We start from the raw sequence: 22,858 nt of genomic DNA on the forward strand, positions 1-22,858 counted from the left end.
TTGTGGAACACGGGCTCTATGTGCACGGGCTTCAGTAGTTGTGGCACATGAGCTCAGTAGTTGTGGCTCGCGGGCTGTAGAGCACAGGCTCTGTAGTTGTGATGCACAGGCTTAGTTGCTCCATGGCATGTGGGATCTTCCCGGACAAGCGATTGAACCCGTGTCCCCTGCATTGGCAGGCAGATTCTTAACCACTGTACCACCAGGGAAGTCCCTGTCTCAAATATTGAATGGGACATACTTACACTCAAAAAGTATTCACTGTTTATCTGAAATTCAAGTTTAACTGAGTGCTCCATATTTTTGTTTGCTAAATCTGACAACCCTACTTGGAGGAGAGGGCAGACTTAATATTGTTCTCCACCGTGACCACTCCCAAAATACGCCCAAAAGTCCAAGCCCTTCCAACTCGAACTTGTCCTAGAAGCCAGCAAATACGCATCTTAATTCTTCCTTTCCTGAACTTTCCATGTCTTTTTGACAGAAAAGACAGCACCACCCGGACCCTAAGCAGCATGTGCCAGTAACTTCCCCTCTGAGCTGACTCTTCTCTGCCCTGGTGATCCCTTACTTCCCCTCCCCTGCTCTTGTCCTCTGGTCCACCTCACGCAGGGTCACAGCCAAAGGGTCCTGTGTGGTTCACAGCAACCAAGTACTACCAGCCAACCTGAAATTGCTTTCCCTCCCCACCTAACCCGCAGCCCAGTGACGGGCAGTGCCCCTGCCTCCAGGGCTACCAAGATGTTGGAGAGCCAAGGGGCTGTGTCCAACGGGAATACAAGAGCTGCAAGGATGGGGCCACCTGGAACCAAGAGGGGGTCTGTTTGACCAAGGATCAATGGAATGACCACTGTGCCCACGAGGTAGGAGGCGCCCATATAGTGTACCTCCTGCACTCCTGGCCCTCTGCTCACCTGTTCACCTGCCCAACCTCCTAGCCACTGGGGGCTCATTCCACTAGCCCCCTTTTGGAAACATGGAGACCTGCGCTCTACACTCTGAAGTTGGGGAGAACTGGGAGCAACCTCCCCCAGGGAGGTGTCCCCAAGAAGTGTGAGTCTTCATGCAGGTGTGTGCCACACCAGAGGATGCACGTGGCTATGACCCAGGCCTGGGGCTCTGTCTGTGCTGGGGACAACACTCAAGTGAGATGTGTGGTCCCCTGTGCCCAAAGAGACAGAGACACGTCCTGCAGCTCAGCTGTCTCGAGGGCATCCCGCAGATTTCCATCACTGAAGACACCGGAAGCCAGGTACGACACCCCAGGCCCAAACCGTGCCGAGCCGGGCCCACTGCAGAGCCATAGACCCAGCCCCTGCAGCCCCTGCCTCCTTTCTAAGAGGTAAGGTGTGTGACACGTTCATGCACGGGGTCTGCAGCCCTGCGCACTGACCCACATCCCTGGCCCAACCTCTGGTGCCAGAGAAAATATATTATTGTTGATTTAATCTCATCCTATAAAACTTCTTGAAAAAGTCATGGCGTACGTTAAAGACGGGCAAGTGTCATGGAAATCTTCCCACATGAGCAAGGGACAATATTCAAAATCATGACTCCAGGTTGCCCCTGCCACTCCCAGGACTCTCAGACCTATTCCCACAACGGCTTCCCCTCCAACCTCATCAGGACACTCAGACAGGGCTTGAGAAAGCACCTATGCTCTCCCCACCTCCCTGCCAGGGGAGGGTGTTACTCACTGTGTCTTAAGAGAAGAGCTAACACTGGACCTCCCTGTTCCCAGGAATTTTACCTTCTAGACAGGCCTTCCTCACCACGTGCTGTGGGCCATCCCTGCCACTTGAACCAAAGGCAGAATTCTGTCCCTCTGTATGTGGTCAGCGTGGATGGTAAGAAAGCTGGACAGAAGGAGGCCCCAGGGAGGTCTGTGGCTCAGGTCCACACGTGGGCAAATCTTGTCCTTACCACGGCATAAACGTGGCCTCTGTACACAGAAGCTACGGGGGTGATGGGCAACTCCTCTCCAGAAAGGGGTCCCCAAGAAATGCATGTGAATCCTGACATCCCTCCCACAGTTTTTTAGAAAGTTGAATCCTGCCGAGTGCAAGTCGGGAATGGACAGCTTCTGCTGTATCCACACACTAGGACCAACTCTCTCCCCGGCCCTGCAGGCTCAGGGAGATGCCCGTCTTGTTCTAGGGACTGGCTTCCTGGGCCTGAGCAGACCAGGCCGTGACCTACTGCGCTCCCTCGGCCTGCCCCTCAGGGATCCCGGGCTCCCAGGCCAGGATGCAGGTGAGCATTTTGGCGGACACCTGTTGCCTCTCCTCTCCCTACTCCAACCTCCCCAGATCCTGGCACAAATCCACCTGAAGAGTGGCTGCCTTTCCTTGTGTTCTGAATCTTGCCCAGGAAAGTCCAGGGAAGCATATCTGAGCTCTCCTTCAACACTGAGCCTCAACTCCACACACCTTGGGAATCTGTCTCCCCCAGAGCCAAGCATCCGAAACCCCACAGTCTGCCTCCAAACCAACGATACACTTGCCTTCCTGGTGACCCGTGAGCATTACCCCGAGTATGACCTGTGAGTGTCAGAGGGCATGGCCCTGCCACCACCGGAAATGCTCCTTGTGCCTACAGCCAAGAGACAACACGCCCCTTCCTTCCTCCACCCCAGGGGCCACTTCTACAACACACAGGGGGAATTTGACTGGGGGCGCCTCCGGGCCCTGGCTGAGGAGTCCCAGCTCCAAGACCAAAGCCCTCACCTCTTTCTGCAGCAGTTTCAGCAGCCTGGGGTCTGTGTCTTTCGCCTGAACAGCAACTGGCATCGGAAGATGGTTTGTCTGTGATGGCTTTTGCCTTTTTTAAGACATTATCCCACCATTTCCCCTCTCTTTAAAAAATACTGCCTCATAATCACCCCAGACAGCTCTCCAGGGAAGGAGGTGCCCCGAATGACCCTATCAGAGTCTCAGGGTCCCACAGTCCTAACAGATAATTCTGGGGACGCCAAGGTTCACTCCAAAGCAGCCCAACCTGTGATGTGTAAGGAAGGGATGCTTGTGAGGATGAAAATCCAATGTGTCTCGAAGGATATAGAATGTCTAGCCATCTCTCACAGCCCTCCACTTCATTTTCCCCTGCCCACCCCTCTTTCAACCCGAAGGTACATATCCCGAGCCAATCTATGCAGGCTTTTATCTACATGACCCGTGCATGATGCCACCACTGTTCCGGGTGCACTGTCTTGGTCACACACAGGATTTAGTATCTCAACCTGTCAGTCCAGCTTCCGAGAGATTGTGTTGACCTAGTCCCATAACGTGCAGACAGCTCTCCGGACAGCTATCTGATACAGATTCATTTCCCAGGGATCCAGGTATGCGCAAAGATCTGGACTATTTTGTTAGTGTCAACAGGCCTGGTTTCCCACTCTGTCCCCTGGCCAGGCTCTGGCAGACAGTGGGACCAAGGCTGAACAGGTTTCTTTCTCCCCAGTACGTCCGCACCCTCCCGCCAGGGGGCCAGTGCTTTGGGGAAGGGCCCTTTGTCCCCACAACTCCCAGGTATCTCATCCAAACTGGCATCGCCAAGATCCCCAGGCCCCTGAAGAGGTCCGACCGGCCAGGAGTCCTTGGGGAGATTGTCCTGCTCCTGGGGCTCTGCCTGCTTCTGTTGGTGAGTACAGCTGGACAAGTGACATCTTAACCACTGTGCCAGACCACCTCCCCAGTGCCGTGGAAATGGGTCTTCCAGGGCCCGTCTGCACTAGGCATTATCCTAGTTTCTAAGATGCCAAAGTGGCAAAGGTGCAGCCTCAGGCCTCCGTCAGTCAAAGTTGAGCAGGGAGAATACAGACAAGGAGGCAAATAAATGCCAGTGAGTGTTGTGGAGCTCCGGTGAGAGTGTGCCCGGGGCCCTGGCTGCACAAAGGACGGAGATGACTGTTCTCCCAGGGTGGTAAAGACAGGCCTTCCTGAGGAGGTGATCCCTGAAAGAGGCTGGAAATATGACACGAACAAAAGTTCAGTCCCTGTACTGACAAAGGGGTTAGTGAGTTGAGGGTGGGAGGATAATGCACTTAGGGGGAGCGGTGGGGAGTGTTATGAGCCAAGGCACAGAGGCATGAAACAAGGTTCACCTGCTCAGGGAACCAAACCTGGTCCCTGTGACTGCAGCTTCAGGTGCAAGGACAGGGATGAGGCTGGAACCAGGGGAGAGAACAAAGTGTGGATGGTCTCATGGACCCTGCTAAGAAGTTTGGACTTTAGGCAGTGGGGATCAATTAAGAATTTTGAGCAAGGGAGAAAACCTGGTAAGACTTTTATGTTTACTCTAGCAATAAGGTGAAAGACAGAGATGGATTAGAAAGGAGAAAGTTACAGAGAGAGAGGCTGTTAGAATGGTCCAAAGAAGCAAAGATGAGGTGCTCCCTAACCACACTGAGCAGGGGTCCTTCTCCTCCAAGTGTCCTCAGAAAGGATGCTTCTCCCTCAGCTTCCCTTTCCTTCACATCACCCATGATGTACCCTGTAGATTCAGTGTCACAGACTGAGCTGGGCCCGGAAGGCTGCTCCCCAGCCCACCTTCAGGAAGCATCAGCAGGGCTACAACCTGGATGCCTACATTTCCCCAAGAACCAGGATAACCTCTCTGAGGAAAGGCCTACCACACCAAGACTCTGATGTCCCCAGGGTTGAGAGAGGTCATGGTGAGTGACAGGCTTGGGCTGGAATCCCAGAGGTGCCCCCAAATCCAACTGGCCAGCTCCTGCTTCCTTTGTTCATTGTTTCACTCCTCTCCACTCATTCATTCATTGCTCAGTACATGTTTATTGAGTAGCCACTGTATGCCAGACACTGCCAGCTTCCAGGCATACAGAGTGTAGAAGGGGACAGAGACAGCTAAACACAAACTTTCATAAAGAAATGTACAGTAACCACGTACAAGGTGGCCAAGTTAGGAAATGACCAGTACTTCTAAAGGAGGCATTACGTGGGGCTTCCCTGGTGGCGCAGTGGTTGAGAATCTGCTTGCTAATGCAGGGGACACGGGTTCGAGCCCTGGTCTGGGAGGATCCCACATGCCGCGGAGCAACTAGGCCCATGAGTCACAACTACTGAGCCTGCGCGTCTGGAGCCTGTGCTCCGCAACAAGAGAGGCCGCGATAGTGAGAGGCCCACACACCGCGATGAAGAGTGGCCCCCGCTTGCCACAACTAAAGAAAGCCCTCGCCCAGAAACGAAGACCCAACACAGCAAAAATAATTAATTAATTAATAAACTCCTACCCCCAACATCTTCTAAAAAAAAAAAAAGTAATAGTCTCAGCTGTAAACCAGGGACAATAAAAAAAAAAAAGGAGGCATTACGTGTCATGCTGAGGTGTTTCCCCTTCTACTCTTGCTACTCCAAGTATGGGCCTCAGAGAGTAGCAGTTTGTTCTTCTCAGACTTCAAGGTGATTATGAAGTAGCTGGGATCTCCTGCTGCAATAGGTCTGGAATGGGGCCTGGAATTCTGCATTTCTAACAAGTTCTTCAGCAAAGCTAATGCTGCTCATCCAAAGACCACACTTTTAGTAGCAAGTCTGTGAGGACCTGAGGAGGAAGATACATTGAGAATCTGTAGGGAAGCTCGTATTTACGTTTCAGGAAGATAACCCTGCTTCCCATCCCCCCCACAGGTGGGGACTGGCAAGCCGAGGAGCAGGTGGACCTGGAGGGCTTTGACACAGAAAACTTCTTCAGGATCCTGCTCAGGCAGTCTCTGGCAGTGACGACCAAACTCAGCCAGACCAAGGAGGAGGTGAGTAGAGAAGCTGGGCCAGCAAGCGAATTTGTCTCTGGGAGCGTTAGTGATGGGACAGAAGGCCTAAAGAAATCCTCAGTGTATCCATAATGAACCAGAAAAAAAAAAAATTCATTCGGGGGAAGGGAAGAAGAAGATTTCAGCTTAAATTTACGGCTGATTTTATGAGCCCTCAGGCTTCAGATCACTGGTAGGGAATCTATCCAGACCACCTCTGGAGTCTCTTAAGATCCCCACTCCTGATCTGGGTAGCCCATCTGCGTGAGAAAATGCAGGCCAGTAGGTGACAGATATTGGGAGCCAAAGAAGCACACTAGAAGTCCAAGTTTCTAAGCTGGGCCAGGGGTTCCCTAGGGGGAAGGTGTCTTGCCCTACGGCTGGGCTGGTCTTCACGGGTTTCTTCCAGTGTAAGGTCACTTTGTTCTCTGGAGTCCCTCCACAAACTGGCAGCAGAGGGCGCTGCGACCACAGCCGTGAAAGCTGCTGGGGCCTCTTGGGGCAAACTCTGCCTTCTCTTCGCAGCTCAAGCTCCTCTGCCTCAAACTTGGGAACGAAGCCCGCTCTCTCCAGCAGCTGTGGGGTGCTGAGCACCGCATCCCAGCTTCCAGTGGCCAGCTTCCAGAGAGCCCCCAGAGGGAGCAGCAACAGGTTGGGCTGTTTTCACGCTTCCCATCTGGTCCCGGTGCCCACATGCAACTCTCTCCCTTCACTGAGGCTGCGCACCTCCTCAGCACCTGTTCCATCTCCCAGGCCCCAGGTGTCTTAGCCCCACACCCTGCGCCCCTTTGCCACTGCTGCCACGCCCACCCTCATTGCTCTGCAGTGCCCAGGGGGAGCGGGGTGTCCAGTCCCCGAGGCTGCTGTCTCTGGCGGCTACGGCCCCTGCAGGTAAGCAGGCAGGGTTGTCTCTGACCCCAGGCTGCGGAGGCAGCTGCCAGGGCCGCAGAGGAGGAGGCCAGGCGGAGGGGGCACCTGGCAGGCGAGTACGCAGCAAGCCTCAGTCACCAGCTGACGCTCCTTCGCCAAGACCTCGGTGCGAGGCGAGAGCACTGGGGCTCTTTCTGCTCAGCGCTGATGGCAGCGCGGCGGCTGCTGAAGGCGTATTCAGGCTCCAGGCCCACGAAGTCCTCCCGGGCTGGGCGGAACCCAGAAAGGTGTGTACCTGGTGAATCTGAGTCAAGCTGAGTGAGATCTGGGGAGGAGCCGTGTGGCTTCTTGGGGTCCCGGGACGGGCCGCACCAAAGTGTCCTTCTATCCCTAGTTGCCCCTCCCTCTGATGGGTCCTCCCTCATCCTCCTGCAGGGAAGTCCCCCAGCTGGACGCTGTGCTGGACCGCCTGTCGCAGGCCGTGCTGCAGGAGGGCCACCGCCTGAAGGCCTGGGGCGTCCTAGGCACCGGCACTGGGGCTGAGCTGCTGCGGCCAGGTGAGCCCTGCTCGCCTTCAGGCAGGGCCCCGCCCGCCCCCGCCCCGGAAACCTGTTTTCAGGCGGAAGGAAGGGAGGAGGAAAGCTAAACCAAGTGGAAACCCCCAAGGTTGGGAGGGGCTTCCTGTGCAGCGTCCTGGGCGAAGGTCTGTGTTACAGAAGAGGGAGCCTCCAAAATGGGAAGAGCAGAGGAGGAAACAAAAAAATCACCACAAAGTATAGCTTTACATATAAGGTAGCACTTCCTGAGAGCAAAAGCCTGACTGATGAATGCAAAGGCCAGGTGTGGAAAATGCTGGACTTACCTGGAAAGGAAGAGAGGGAGAAGGGTCCTGCAATATGATGATGTCAGGGTCACATCCCGAATGCGGAGTCCTGACCTGGACTCGGCACAAACACAAGATCCCCTTCCCATGGGGAGCATCTGCTACACCCCCATACCAGGGTGTGGATTGGGTAGGGTTCTCACCAATTCCTTCCAGTCTCCAGCCAAGGGAGCCCCTAACCTGCCAGATGGCCTCAGACCCAGGGCTGAGCAGGAATTTGCTTTCCTGCAGCCTCAGCAAGCCCTTCAGGGGACGCCGAAGACATCAGCGTGAATCCTGTCACCAAGTTAATGGTCCCTGGCCCCAACTGTGTGATGCTCCCGGCCAGTGGCCACACAGGGCCCATACCCCCTGGCTACTTCATCCACCCTGACACTGGACGTGTGCTGCCCGAGGCTGGAAATCTGGGTTATGATCTGCAGGAAGCTACCCTGGTGCCCACCACTGACTCCAGTTCTGGTGAGACTCTGACCACTACCTAGCCCCAACCCAGCACAGGGCCCACTGGGGCCCTCTGGAATGAACTCCCCAGGGGCACAGCATAGGAGGCAGGGCTCTCTCCTTGGACAGTGGGGCTCAGTGAGCAGCAGAGCAGTGAATGCCTTCTCCCCCCTTCCTCACTTTAACATTCATGCTGAGGAGGCGCCATGCTGGAGAGAGCTGCCAGGTGAAGGAAAGCGGTTCTCTCTGCCCCTGCCCTGCAGGGCATGCCAACGGGTGTCAACACCTCCCTCTCTCCCTGTCCAGGTGGCGTCCGAACCTCAGAAGCTGCCATCCTCCCCTATGTGCCCTACCCAACCTGTCCGGCCACACGCTCCCCTCCAGCCACCTGCCTGCCTGTCCTGCAGCCAAGGAGGACATCACAGCTGGGGGCTCTCATGACGGACCCCATAAATGGCATCGAAGTGCCCGTGCTGGCTGTGACTCTGCACCCACAAACAAGGCAGTGGCTCACTCTTGGGGGGACATACTGCAATCCCCTCACCAAGACCTTGGCCCCTCTAGAGTTGGGGGGGCCCATGGAAGATCCAGTCACAGGAGGCATCTCGCCAATCCTGGGAGTCGGGTTGGATGAAAACACAGGTCTCCTGGCAGCCCTTGGTGCTATCCTTCTGCCTCTCCTCCCTGCCTGGCCTGGCTTCCCAATCCTCTCCTCTCAGCCCCCCAGATCCTCCACGTTCTGGTCCAGTCTGCAAACTCCACCCCAAGCCCGTATTTCCACACTTCATCCTCCCTCTGCCTCTTACCCCCACCTTTCCTCTCCTTCCCAGTTCCCCTCACCCTTTGCCATCTTTGGTGTCCCCCAGTGCGGAGAGAACAGAGTTGCTTCTACAGCAAAAACATAGGGATGTTTTTCAACCAAGAAGGCCATTCCTCCTCCTGCCACCAGTGTGTACTACACGCGCGCCCCCCCCCGCCCTCTCCCTCACCCCATCCCCTGCCCTGCCCCTGCAACCTCCACGCGCACCCTGTCACTCACTCTGTCCTGGGTCCTGGTTCTCACGTGCCTCCTCTGCCTACATCCCTTCCCCCCTGCTTCCAGGTCAGGTGCTTGCCCTGGGAGGACTGCGAGACACCTCGGGGAACCTCATGATGCCTGGTGACAGCTTTGTGGAGCCACTGAGCAGGAAGCCAGTCTGGCTCCAGGGAGCTTCCCGACAGGAGGGCCAGACTGTGCCCCATACCGGAGGGTCACAGGCCCTGCTGGATGCCAATGTGCTGGTGGCCCAGAGGCGAGTGATTGCAGTACTCCGGAGGTCCCAGGAGAGGCCAGGGCGGAGGGTACAGGGGCTTCTGGAGACTGCCATCGAGGACATGAGACAGGCGCTGGCTTTGAGTCTGCACCACGTCCTGCAGCAGGCTCGGAGACTGCAGAGACAGCGGGAGGCAGCAGAGAGCATGGAGGCCGGCGGCGGCAGGATAGGTACGTGTTGACCCGGGCCAAAGGCTCCCAGGCCCTGCAATCCCAGGCCCAGAATGACCTGATGCTTCAGTGCCCCTCAGCCAGTAAACCCAGGGACAAGACGACAGTCCCACTGGCCAGGCACACATGTGACCAAAGGAAGAGAGAAGGATTTCGATGACTTCATGCCCCAAGCTCATGAATGGCTTGGCTTTTAATCTCTTTCTTTTAAGCTCTTGCCAATTCCACTGGGTCTTACACTTGATGGTGGTAAAGTGTATATTCTCATGTAACTTCATAGGATCCCCAAGCACCATAACATGTTATGACACCCGTTTTACATTGCAGGATCTGAAGTCAAGGAAGTTAAGAGACTTGACCACCAGGGTCCTATAGCTAGTTAGCTGCACAGCCAGGCATAAAGCCTGAGTCTCCTGGGTCCTCAGTCCTCTTGTCACTTTCGTTCCTGCAGCAGCCTTCGGCTTTCCATTAGTAAACTCAGGAGAGGAGCCCACTCAACTCCTCTACCACCCCACAGCACTAACTAGCACAGGAACGGCAGGGAAAGGAAGTAGGAGTGGCATCTTCCTGGAGCTTATCTCACTCACTCTTTCTAGAACCTTCTATCCAGGGTGTGTACAAAAAAAGAACCAGGGTTTGGGATCACAACTGACTTGAGTTTGAAGACCTGCCCCACTGTTTATTACCTCTTTGACCTTGGGCAGCTTACTAAACCTCGCTCTGCCTCTGTTATAGCATCCTTAAAATGAGGATTAAAATAGTATATACTTCAGAGATCTCGTTGTAGGACCAAATAAAATATAATTTATATGGAGTTCTGAGCTCAGACTCTGGCACATGTAGGTGCTCAAGAATGTTTGTCCCCTTCTTTTCCACCTTCTCAGCCTAGCCTAGAAATTGTTCTCAGCTTCCCCAAAGTCCTGCTGCCACTCAATCCTTCCTTTATGAATTCAAAACGCTAAGCTGGGCCCCAAAGAAAACAAATGCAGTCTTTGCAGGGAAGCCTCTCTAGTCAGAGATGTAGCCCTTTGAGCCTGGAAAGCCCCTCAGTGTGGCACTCAGCCCTCACCTCCTCCTCCCTGTGTCCCCTCCCCCTTGTGTTAGGGATGATGTGCTATCCTGGGACAGCGCTGTGGGTCCCGGTCATATATGGGATGGAGATTCCAGACCCTGAGGGCTCAGGGCTCATGGTACCCATCCTGGGCATGGAGATTGATGGGAATTCCAGTGATGCCACGCCCCTGGCAGGTTCAATGGAAGATGCCAACGGCAAAGGTAGGAGGGAATTTGGAGCCTCCTAAAGCCCTGGGGGATCAGGAATGTAACTGAAAACCCTGTAAAGCTCCAGAAGGGCACCCCCAGTCCACTCACTCATGAGCCAAAGAGTGGGGTCATTCTGACACTACCACTAGGGCTGCTGAGACCCAAAATAGAGGTGCTCAGTGATTCCAGAACACTGGTACCACAGATCACTTATCCCCTACTGAGAAAACTGGATCCTTTCAAAGATGAGCGCTTCAGAAATTCCCCACACACCCTCACCCTCAGGGTCTGTGCCTTCCAGGAAACCCTCTAATCCCACTCAGAGCCCCTCGAAGGGTGAGCAGATTTCTCAGCCTCCTTTAGCTCCCTCCCAGCCATGTTTCCTTCTTCCCATGACTGCCCCTTCCTTCTTTCCCCATCACTGGTTCCTGAAGCCAGTGATGGGCTTGGCATCCCACAGGTCTGGTCCCAATTGCAATTGGGGCTCAAGCCGTAGACCCCTTGACTGGGGAACCTGGTCCCGTCATTGGCGCTCACATGGACCCTTCTGCCAGGGTGGTGGTGCCCGTTGTCCAGGTGCTGGAGGCCTTACCTCAGGGAGTGAGAGACCCCGGTCTGGTATGTAGGAGGCGATGACTCTATTTCTTCATTCACTCAGCAACTACATATCAAAAACCTTCTGTGTCTCAGGCACTGTGTTTGGTGCTGAATGCAGAAAGCTAGACAGGGCCCCTCAGGGCACTGGGCAGCTGTAGGTGCCAGCCGTGATCATGGTTTACAAGGGTGTTAAGGGAGCACAGGGGGGGGGCATCTAAATCACGGGGTGAGAGTTCAAGGAAGGCTTCCCTAAAGAGGCAACACTTGGGATGAAACCTGAGGAAGGAGTCAGAGAAAGGCCTCAGGGACCAGCAAGTGCAAAGGTGGCAGGTGTGAGACCACGAAGGTTCCAGGAGAACGAGGAAGGCAGAGGGGCAAAGGCAGCAGGTGAAGCCAATGAAGAAGGTAGGAAATGAATCATGAACAGCCTTGTGTGCCCGGCTGAGGCCAAGTAATGTAACTTATCATGAAAGCCATGGGGAGCCACTGAAGGATTCTAAGTAGACATGTGATATGATCAGATACGAATATTTTCAAGACTGTTTAATTTGGAAAATTTAGAACAATACAAAAAGAAAATAATTACTCAAAATCCTACCACATTTTTTAAAGTATCTAAATAAAGATGCAAGAGCTCCCTCCTCGCCATTCCTCTCTACTCCATCTGCCATCAACAACTACCCCATTTTGCTCCTCTATCCAGACACTACTCACCTCTCCTCCAGTCTCTCCCTCCAAATGCAGCCACTATTAACAGGTTGGCACACCTCCTCCCAGACATTTTTCTGCTTGAGTATGTGTGTATATAATCAGCATTCTAGAAAGTTCCCTCTGGTAGCAGTGCAGAGGATGGATGGGAGCAGGGCCAGACTAGAGCATGAAGCCCTGTCAAGAGGTCATGGCAGTAATTCAGCCTCTGGCGGGTTCTCCACTGAAATGAAAATGATCTAGGGTCCTCCCATGCATTCTCAGCCTAGTTGCAATTTCAGAAACAAAGATAGATATGTTATAAAAGATTCTTGGTAAAAGCTAAGAAATATAAATTCCAGCCCCCCCACTCACAGTTTCACAGATGAGTTTGAAGGAGCAATTCGAGGATCTGAGAACTATTTCCTGCTGCCACGTGCCCATCTCCCCTGGCCTCCCAGGAGAAAGGTGGGCAGGGGGCAGGTGACCCTGGAGAGTCCAGGTGTTAGAAAGAGGGAGGGAGGGCCTGGGAGCTTGCAGAAGGTGTGTGGTGATTATTTTTCCATCTACCATCAAGTCGTTTGGCTCACCAAGCTTAGTCACAGATGCCCAGAGTGGGGGAGGCCCAGGTCTCGAAAGGCTTTGTGGTTCTTCAGCCAGAGCCCAGGCAGTGAGGAGAAAAAGTGTGTGGGCCCTAAACAAGCTGGACATTGCAGCTGGACACCCTGGAGAATGAGCTGAGAGCCCGGGAGCAGTACTGGCACCACCAGGGACACGAAGAGGCCCGGCTGGTGGAACACCTGAGCGCCCTGAGCCAGCAGCTGCTCTCCACTCCAGGCGAAGATGTGGGGCAGCAGGTGAGGCCCAGAGGCCCCGCCTCATGGCCTCACCCACCCATCTGCCCAGACTGCACAGGCTCCTCTTGGAAGTGGGGAGCCCTTTTCTCTCCCCAACCACAGGAATGGAGCCCATCTCAGGGCAGAAAAATCCCAGGATTTCCCAGCTCCAAGCCCAAACTAAGTGTCTCCACAGGATGGAGGTGGGGGGGAGGGGGGAGGAGCTGGCCCGTGCCCAAGCTCCTGCCCTCCCCTCCACGACACATCCCTCAGTGCCCCCTGTCCCGCCCCATAGCTGAGGGCTGCTGAGGAGGCCTGCGTGGCCCTGGAGTCCTGCTGCCTGCGGGAGACCGAGAGGAGAGCCGGAGCCCTGAGCAGCCACAGCGGCCCAGAGCGGGTCCTGCTCTCTCAAGGTGGGGAAGCAGCATCCCCGGGGCCCAGATTCCTAGAGCAGAAACCTCCTGGGAGTGGTGCCACCAATCCCAGGTGCCCAGCAGCAGTCCTCCTGCCCTCTCCACGTGTTCCTCTACCTCCCAGGTTTCCAGCCGGGCCCTGGCTCTGACCTGGCATGTTCCCCTGGCTCCAATAAACCATTGTGTCTTTCCTTCTCCTCCCTAACCCCAGAGGTGGCACTGCCATGTGGTCCTTTTCTCTGCCCCTTGCAGCAGACAGGGAGGAGTGGATACAGGAGGCGCAGGTGACTCTGGGCATGCAGAAAGTCCTGCAGAGTTTAGGACAGGCAGCAGGAAAGCTCAAGCAAGCAGTTGGCCGGCTGAGTGGCCAGGAGGAGGAGATGTGGCTACAGCAGAGTAGGAATCAGAGCCCCCAGGTCTGGAACTATCCCAGGAAGGTGAGGCTCAGAGGCTGACAAGGGGACCCGTGTGAGATAGCACATTTGCCCATGTCATCAGATGTGGCTCTTCAGGACAATTCAAGGATGGCTGGACTCAAGGAGCAGCTGGTAGTCTGGGAGGGGAGCAGGAAGAAAGAGAAAGAATCTCCATTCTACTTGGGGCATTTCATTTTCTGTGTTCTAGGTGATTTGGCATCTCTCCAATGAGTTTCAGGAGATGGTGAGAGCGAGACAGATCTTCCTGGATAGGGCCCTAGGTCAGTTACATTACCAACGGGAGCTGAGCCGCCTCCAACTCTTGCACACCCAGGTACTGACCTCCGGACTTGGCCAAGGGGATCTGTATGCCAACTTTTGTTGGGGGCTTCAAAGAGAAGCTCCCTAAGCAGCCACGTGGGACATGTAGGAACCAAGCACAGGACTAGGTTCTGACTATTTCATCCTAGATTGTTGCCTCAGGAACCCCTGTGTGTTTGGAGAATTACCCTGGAGACAGATTTTCTGGAACAATCATCACTTCTCCCAGGGACCAGGCTGCTGCCTGCCCGCTGTTGATCCCCTTCCTGAAGAGCCTCACTGCAGCACTAGTGGGAGCTCAAGGCCATGGCTTAGGATTGGAGGATGGGGGGCCAGGAACAGGTAAGGCTGGTCATGGGTCCAATGTTCCCTTCTGCTGCTAATGCTGATCATGTTTTGATAAGTTCTAATACTATAATCAGAGCTTCAAGCTCCATAAGAGTGTGGCCATGGTAGCTTCTTTAGGAAGAACATAAAGAAACCCAACGTGGGCTTCCCTGGTGGCACAGTGGTTGAGAGTCCACCTGCCGATGCAGGGGACACGGGTTCGTGCCCCGGTCTGGGAAGATCCCACATGCCATGGAGCGGCTGCGCCCGTGAGCCATGGCCGCTGAGCCTGTGTGTCCGGAGCCTGTTGCTCCACAACAGGAGAGGCCACAACAGTGAGAGGCCCGTGTACCGCAAAAAAAAAGAAAAAGAAAAAGAAACTCAACGTATCAGTTATACACTGCCGTGTAACAAACTATTCCAAAATTTTGTGGCTTAAAGCAACAAACATTTATTATCTCACAGTTTCTGTGGGTCAAGAATCTGGGTGCAGCTTAGCTGGGAGCCTCTGGCTCAGGGTGTCATACAGGCTACAATAAGGTATCATCAGGCCAGGGCTGCCATCATCTCAAGGTTTGACTGCAGAGTCCAAGTTCACTCTTGTGGCTATTGGCAGACCTCAAGTCCTCACTGGCTTTTGTCCAGAAACATCAATTCCTTGCCACATGGACTTCACAGGGCAACTCACAACACAGTAACTGTTCCTTCAGAGCAAGTGAGAGAGGGCCAAAAAAAGGAAACTACAGGTTTTTTTGTATCCTCATCTCACCACTTTTGCCATATTCCATTCATTAGAAGCAAATCAGTAGATCCAACCCACACTCAAGGGGAGGGGATTACACAAGGGCATGGATACACATGGGGGATCACAGGGGCCATTGTAGAAGCCACATACCACACCTGTTGCTACGTCTAGCTCTTTTTGTCTTTGGCCACAGTCCTGTGGTCACAGTTCCCGACAACTACTTTCTTCTCCTCTGTTCAGATGCAGATAAAGTTGATGTCACATGGACCTCACCACTCTTCTCCACCCTGAGAAAACTAGATATCAGGTCCCAAGCTCACAAGGATGGAGCTGAACTGCAAGGACAGGTGCATCACAGACCAGGTAATCTCCTTCCCCTGGGAGCTCCTGTTTAGAATTATCACGGCGCACTGAAGGTATTCAATGGTGTAACCCCTAGGTCTAGGAGTATCAGAACCCTGCCTTGCCAATCATCCCTTTCTCCCCACCCATATCCTAGGATTCCCAAGGGATTTTTCCATATGAGGAATAACAAATAGAAATCAAAGTCCCACTGTAATAATAACTTGGCCAGTTCCCCCAAAGGGAATTCCTAAAGGCCCTCTATCCCCCCACCGAACACTGAATCTAAATCTTGGGATTTTACCCCATCCACATGTTACAAGGAGTTAATGGAAAAGTGCGATACACAGGGAGATAGACAGAGGAGACAGAGAAAGACGACCTTGCCCCAGAAAGAGACTCCAAATCACTTTACCAAAACCACCTCCTTGAAATTGGAAAGAGAAAGTGGCTGGCTTGAACTGAAGACTCGGGTCTGTTTCAACTCACCTACCTCCCAAGTGGGAGAAGATTAACAGGAAATGAATGTAGGCCTTTCAGGTGACCACGATGCAGGCCACTAGTAAGCACAGTTCCAAAAACATCTTTGAATTTGACTAGGGGTCAGCCAACTATTGCCCACAGGCCAACTCCAACTTGCTATCTATCTTTGTATGGCCCACAAGCTTAGAATGGTTTTACACTTTTAAATGATTAGGGAAAAATGTCAAAAGAAGAATAACATTTCTATGGAGTGCTTTACAATATATCATGTGCTATTCTAAATCTTTGGTTATGTTAGCTCATTAAATCTTTATGACAATGCAGCAAAGTAAGTAGTATTAGTCATTTTATAGATAAGGAAGCTGAAGCTTCTGAATAGGTCAAGCAAGCAGTGAAAAATTGTATTGCTATTGAGAAGTTCAGCTGGAATTCAGTCCCAGAGAGTCTCACCCTAGAGCCTGTGCTCTTAACCTGCTTCCCCATATGAAAAAGTATCCAATACTGTAAAGGCAGTGCCGAAAGGGAGATGCAGGCAACATATTCTGCTGAGTTCCCAGGAGGGTAGGTCACTGTATCAGAGAAGCAAGGGAAGCCTTTGTAAAGGAATAAAGCCACACTTCTACCCTGATGATAGGGAACACTCAATCTGAACCCCAATTTTGTCTCTTGGCTGGAAAACCTAAAATATTTACTTTTTGACCCTTTACAGAAAACGTTTGACCATTCTCAATATTAATCCTGTCTCCCCTTGGGGTAAAATAAGAATATGGGCAGAGAGGTGGGCCCTCCTTTGAGAGTTCCCACCACTACTTCAATTTTCATTGTCTTACGTTTGACTTTATAATGTTGAAATCGATTTGGTATACATTGTCTTGTTTACACCTGGTAACCCAAATTCTGATTCTGTAAGACAGTGGAATTTTTTTTATAGATGAGAGAACTGATAAGTCGTTAAGTGACTTTCCCAGGGTCTTACAGAACCTGGACCAGAACTCAGGTCCTCTGACTGCTAGCTCAGCATTCTTTCCTGAGAATTTCCTGAGTGTTTACTGTGTGCCAGTTCCTGTTCTGAGTACATTACATTTAATGCTCAAAACAACCCTATGAAATAGAAGAAAGTCTGTCGCCATCTTTTCTGGACCCTCATTCTGTTGTTCTGGAACCTCTGTTCCTAATGACTGGAAGTCAATTGCTCTTCCATGGCAACTGGCAGGACAGCCTGATCCACAGTGTATATACAGCACTGGAGGATGGATGGCTGGATACAAATACACCTTTTCCTAAGCTGAATTGTGTTGCTGTTGTTCTTGTTCTTTTCATTAATATATCATTACTGTATGCAAAAGTCAGTGAAATCTTACTGTTTTCTCTTGATCTCTGCAGCCCCCAAAACCTCTTTGCAGGATCTCCCAAAACCTCAGATAACGCAGAAGGAAGAGCTGACAACTGTGCAATCCACAGACCTCTCTGCCAGGGAGTTTGTGGTTTACCAGCATGGCCTTTCCATCCTGCATCTCCTCATCCCACAGCTTCATGTGAGTCTGGTTCTGGTCGCTCTGTGGAGCAGTCATCCCTGGAGCCAAGAAGGTCAGGGTCACCAGGAAGGAGGCTTTGAGGTGGTGGATATTCCTTAGAATGAAGCACTCAGAACAGGGAACTTTCTAAGTCTCCCCTTTAAGGAGAATGATTGGAGTCATTTTACCAATCAAAAGTCTAATCTCTCAAATGATAGAATAATACGCAGAATGAATTAGGTACTTTGTACATAACAGAAAATGTTCTATTAGTTTGCATGAATTAACTCATGTAATCTTCACAAAAACCCTATGGCACTGATGTTATTTTTTTTCTCATTTTAAAACTGGTGGTGGGGGGGCGGGGGAGATACAGGATGGTTGAGTAAACTTATCCAAGAGCACACAACCAAAAGGGGAGAGCCAGGTTAGAATCCAGGCACCATGGCCTGAGAGCCCTCATGCCTGACTGCCACTTTACCTCTGTTTAGAAAAGTAGTAAATCAATGCTTGTAGTTAGCATAAATTTCAAACACTGAGTTAAATACTCCTTCCACTTTCCTGTAGTCTATACTGAATCCACTTATCCTGTTACAATTTAAACTGATGTCTCAATGCATTGACTTCCCTTTCTTGGTTGGTGCTACATAACTGAGCTACATGAGAATCTTTTAGCAAAAGGGTGGGTTTTGTTTTTGTTTGTTTTTTATTCTTTTCAGGCTCCAGAAATCACCCTGCAGATTGCTTCTCGTCTTCCTGCCATGGAAGCCTCAGACAATGCCTTCCAAGGTTCCTTCTTCTATCAGGTGCTTCAAATTCCCAGTCTCAGATGCGGGGTTTGTAGAATTCTAGGGTCTAGTAAAGAGAGACAGAAGCAAAAAGAACAGATGTAATAGAACATTTTTCTCTCTCAAGTCCTCACATATTTTATTCCCTCTAGGTAATGTCATTTAGGTAAGGCATAATAAATGTCCCCATGTAAGAGCTTTCTCTAATTAGTGAAATGACTATGTCCTGGCTTGTGCCCAGAGAATCATAATGGCTTTGTGCCCGTTAATGAATCTCTGTCCTTATCAAAGCGGGTGGTTCCAGACTGGTGTTTCCCGTAAGAGTCATGGTCCCAGCTCAGGAAATCCTGCGCATTCAGCATCTTTCTACAGAGAGGGATCTAAATTGTTCCTGTTCTGGTAGTTCCTCAAATATGTAGACTGGCAGTGCCTTGGTGGAACTCTCAGCTGGTATATATCGACCTTACACACTATGACAGTAAGCAATGATTGTGAGAGGGGAACTGCTAACCAATGTTAGAGGACTAGTAAATGGCTTATACTTGACTAGTAGGTTGTTAGGGGATTTAATAAAACCAAAAATTACTCATATATGATATTCTCCAGGCATTAATTTACTCGATCCTCAGGGCAATCTATGAAATAAGCAAGAATTTAATCCTTTCTTACTGATGGGGAAACAAACTCAGGATTCATTGAGTGCTATGTGCCAGGCACTTGGCCATATGCCTTACATGCATTATCTCATTTATAACTTACAGCACCCTAACCCCAAGGTAGGGGGTGTCGTTTCCATTTTATGAAGTAGGAAATTGAGACCCAGGGAGGCCACGTAACTTGCCGGAGATCACAGTGTGGCAAGAGTTGAAACTCAAGTCTGGGTGTGTTTGACATCAAACTTTTTTAATCACTACTCTGTCCTGCCATCCACAGCTAATTCCAGAAACTGACCTCAGACAGCTGATTACAAACCATCTAAGGCTTTTCCATGCCAACCTATTGCCTCTGAAGGGACTGAACGAGGAGTTATTTCAAATCAATTAGGCAAGACAGGAGATTTGAGAACCTGATTACAATAATGGCACAAAAGACAAAGAAAGACTGAGAGCCCTGAGAAGGCAACGCTTCTCAAACTCCGGTCCTTGGGTCTCCTGCATCAACCACCTGGGGAGTTTGGTAAAAATGGAAATGGTGAGCCCCCAGAACCAGAAATTCTGGGATGGGCCCCCAAAATACAATCACTCCTAGGTGATTCTTATTCACACTAAAGTTTGAGAACCACTGAGTAAAGAAACAGTAATTGGAGGACATTGATAAAAAAAAACAGAGATATATGGGGCTTCCCTGGTGGTGCAGTGGTTGAGAGTCCACCTGCCAATGCAGGGGACACGGGTTCGTGCGCCGGTCCGGGAGGATCCCACATGCCGCGGAGTGGCTGGGCCCGTGAGCCATGGCCGCTGAGCCTGCGCGTCCGGAGCCTGTGCTCCGCAACGGGAGAGGCCGCGACAGTGAGAGGCCCGCGTATCGCAAAAAAAAAACAAAACAGATATATGAATAATTTTTCTCTGAATTTCCAAGTTTGTTTTCTGTAAGCTGGGGTAGCAAAAATATTGGGAGACAGATTTATTGGGAAAATGATTTATTCAGAGAGTTGAGCTAAAACGATAATTTTTCCCTTGACCTTTGAATCTTCCCTTCAGTAAATTTTCATTAAGCCCAGGGAGTCCGTGACTTTATGATTCCCAAAGTTGCTTTAGATCATATAAAACTAGAAAAAGAAAAGAGGCGGTGGAAGTGTTCCCCAAGGTTGACCTCTCTGTGTTTGGGTATTTTCTCCACTCAGAGTGCTGAAAACAAACTGTTTGTTAGGAGAGAGGGTTTGGCATCAGTGGGAAGTTTCGTTCTGCTGTTGATCCACTGCCTGGCCCACATCGCTGTCGATGACCTCCAACAGGACTCCAACCCCACCCTCCTGAGGTCATTTTACAAGGTATTTATAGCATGCACAGGCGTTTTGCTTCTCCTTCTCTGTGACTCACGCCCCATTCCCCAGGACAGTAAGTGCTATGAGCTTTGCAACATTTCAAATCTACTTAAGTCCCACTGGCGGCCTTTGGTTCCTACTGCCTTTCCCAATCAAATTTCCCGTGGCAGCATATGACAGAATGCATGCACCACTCTAAGAATTCTGGAGAGAAGTGGTCTTCCTATGCGAACAGCATCACAGCTTTCTGTGGATGTTTCATTGTCAACACTTGGAGCCTCAGCAGAATTACAAATGATAATAGTAACCCGTGGTGGGGGCAAGGAAAGATGATAAATCTCAAGCCCCATTTTTCTTTCAACTATTACTTTAAAGCTTTAATAGCAGTTGCCTGGAAGCTGAACTGATTATGCCCACCTCACCTTTTCCTTGACCAGGGGTTGAAGGCCTATTTCAGGGAAGCATTCTCTATCACTCTGCGAATGTCAGCAGTTTCCCAGGACAGTAAGCTTGGCCAAAGCATAAGCGCTATTCTGCTGGGAGAGCAGCCCATGTCTGAAAGAGGAAGAGACCTTCTCTCTAAACTCATTGAAAGGAAACATGAGTCTCACTTGGAGCCAGAGTCATCAGAGGAGGTAACTGGCTTTAACTTGTGTAGCACATGGTTTTAAAATTGACTCCTTCGCAGAGTAAATGCCTCAGTGTATGACCTATTCAGATATTTCTGGCCTCCCTAGGTGGTACACTGCCTTGACACTCAGGCTGCTTCTCAAACCACATATGACAATATTTTTTAAATCCTATATTCTGCAGGGCAGACAGTGGGGACCTGGCTCGTGGGGACTGCAAACACGGCTCCACAGTTAATTCATGTCCCACTAACATATTATCAATAAGTAAACAGAATTCCATCTATAAAACTCACTGTGACTTAGAGATTAAATTCAGATGCCCAAGTGGTAGCCTATTTACCCAGGCTTACTGTGTGCTGTTTTCTGTGCAAGCTTGACAATGGTGTTCTTTTTTTTTTTTTTAAGAAGATGCTGGGGTGGGAGTTTATTAATTAATTAATTTATTTTTGCTGTGCTGGGTCTTCGTTTCTGTGCGAGGGCTTTCTCTAGTTGCGGCGAGTGGGGGCCGCTCTTCATCGCGGTGCACGGGCCTCTTACTGTCGCGGCCTCTCTTATTGCGGAGCACAGGCTCCAGACGCGCAGGCTCAGTAGTTGTGGCTCACGGGCCTAGTTGCTCCGCGGCATGTGGGATCCCCCCAGACCAGGGCTCGAACCCGCGTCCCCTGCATTAGCAGGCAGATTCTCAACCACTGCGCCACCAGGGAAGCCTCCACAATGGTATTCTTAATACTTATTAAGCACTTTTCTAAGGATATTATCTCAGATTTTTTTTTTTTTTTTTTTTGCGATACACGGGCCTCTCACTGCCGAGGCCTCTCCCGCTGCGGAGCACAGGCTCCGGACGCGCAGGCCCAGCGGCCATGGCTCACGGTCCCAGCCGCTCCGCGGCATGTGGGATCCTCCCAGACCAGGGCACGAACCCGTGTCTCCCGCATCGGCAGGCGGACTCCCAACCACTGTGCCACCAGGGAAGCCCTATCTCAGCTTTTTAACTATTAAAATATAAAATTTAAATCTATGAACTTCCACTAAAAGACCGTCTTCCACTAAAGGTCAATTCATTCTTGAGTTATAAAGAAGAACATATTCTTTTTTTCATTATGTATATAAGACTTCATAAATTTCAAGGCATATATATATATATATATATATATATATACACATGTATGTCTCATTTGAGCCATGCAGCAATCCTGCAAAATAGGTACCATACATATTTTTACTCACATTTTGTATTTAAGGGGAAATTAAGCAATTTGCCCTAAACCGTACAGCTATTTGTAATGGTGGATCTGGGACTAGATTCTAGATCATCTGACACCTAAGGAAATATTCCATATACATCTCCCTGTAATCAAACCTCCATTAGTTACTAAGTCAGATTTATTTGTGGTTGTTGGAGGTGATGGTGATGTTGGTCAATTCTCTATCCTCACCTAACAGCAGCATTTGACAATATGATTACTTTCTCCTCCTCCATCTACCTTCTTTACTTGGCTCCCAGGACACCGGCCTCCTCTGGTTTTCCTCCTGCCTCGATGACTGTTCCTTGTCACTCTCCTTTGCTGGTCGCTCCTCTTCTCCCTGGCCTCTTAATGTTGGAGGGACAGGATTCAGTCCTGTCCTCGTCCCTTCTATATTCACGCCCCTCAGGGGTCTCCTCTAGTGATCTAGCTTTAAATCCCACCTATATGTCAACAACTCTCAAATTTCATCTCCAGCCCTGACCCAACTCTCTAACTCAACTCATATATCCAGCTGCTTACTAACCATCTCCACTGGGATACCTAGTAAGTATCTCAAACTCAACATGCCCCAAACCAATCTTCTTTCCAAACCTGCTCCACTTGAAACCTTCCCCACCTCTGTTGATGGCAACTGTGTTCTTTTGATTTTTCAGGCCAAAGTCTTCTCTTCAGGCCAAACCTGTCTCTCTGTTACATACACCCCCAACAAATCCATCAGGATATTTTTCAGAAACTCTTCCTTCACAAACTGCTCCTTCAAGTATATCCATAATCTAACCACTTCTCATCACCTGTGCTGCTACCAGCCTGGTGCAAGGC

The 22,858-nt window shown here is 50.9% G+C and overlaps 1 protein-coding gene across 1 annotated transcript in view; it reads left to right on the forward strand.

Annotated features, from left to right (window-relative positions):
* Positions 1–22,858, forward strand: part of LOC149748810 (uncharacterized) — a 78,801-nt gene that overhangs the window by 53,724 nt on the left and 2,219 nt on the right. Inside the window, 25 exon segments of the mRNA XM_089915887.1 lie at positions 702–863; positions 1,175–1,252; positions 2,130–2,253; positions 2,452–2,542; positions 2,636–2,798; positions 3,460–3,639; positions 4,498–4,672; positions 5,591–5,634; positions 5,636–5,767; positions 6,293–6,418; positions 6,689–6,904; positions 7,032–7,194; positions 7,752–7,979; positions 9,064–9,444; positions 10,549–10,719; positions 11,168–11,325; positions 12,708–12,848; positions 13,123–13,240; positions 13,493–13,677; positions 13,865–13,990; positions 14,127–14,319; positions 17,258–17,409; positions 18,108–18,194; positions 20,020–20,166; positions 20,598–20,795. Of these exon segments, the coding sequence (XP_089772013.1) occupies positions 702–863; positions 1,175–1,252; positions 2,130–2,253; positions 2,452–2,542; positions 2,636–2,798; positions 3,460–3,639; positions 4,498–4,672; positions 5,591–5,634; positions 5,636–5,767; positions 6,293–6,418; positions 6,689–6,904; positions 7,032–7,194; positions 7,752–7,979; positions 9,064–9,444; positions 10,549–10,719; positions 11,168–11,325; positions 12,708–12,848; positions 13,123–13,240; positions 13,493–13,677; positions 13,865–13,990; positions 14,127–14,319; positions 17,258–17,409; positions 18,108–18,194; positions 20,020–20,166; positions 20,598–20,795 (3,939 nt within the window).

The sequence above is a fragment of the Delphinapterus leucas genome, chromosome 7, assembly GCF_059928025.1.
Source record: "Delphinapterus leucas isolate spDelLeu-1000000601 "Yukka" chromosome 7, BTC_Dleu_Yukka2, whole genome shotgun sequence".
Classification (NCBI taxonomy): domain Eukaryota; kingdom Metazoa; phylum Chordata; class Mammalia; order Artiodactyla; family Monodontidae; genus Delphinapterus; species Delphinapterus leucas.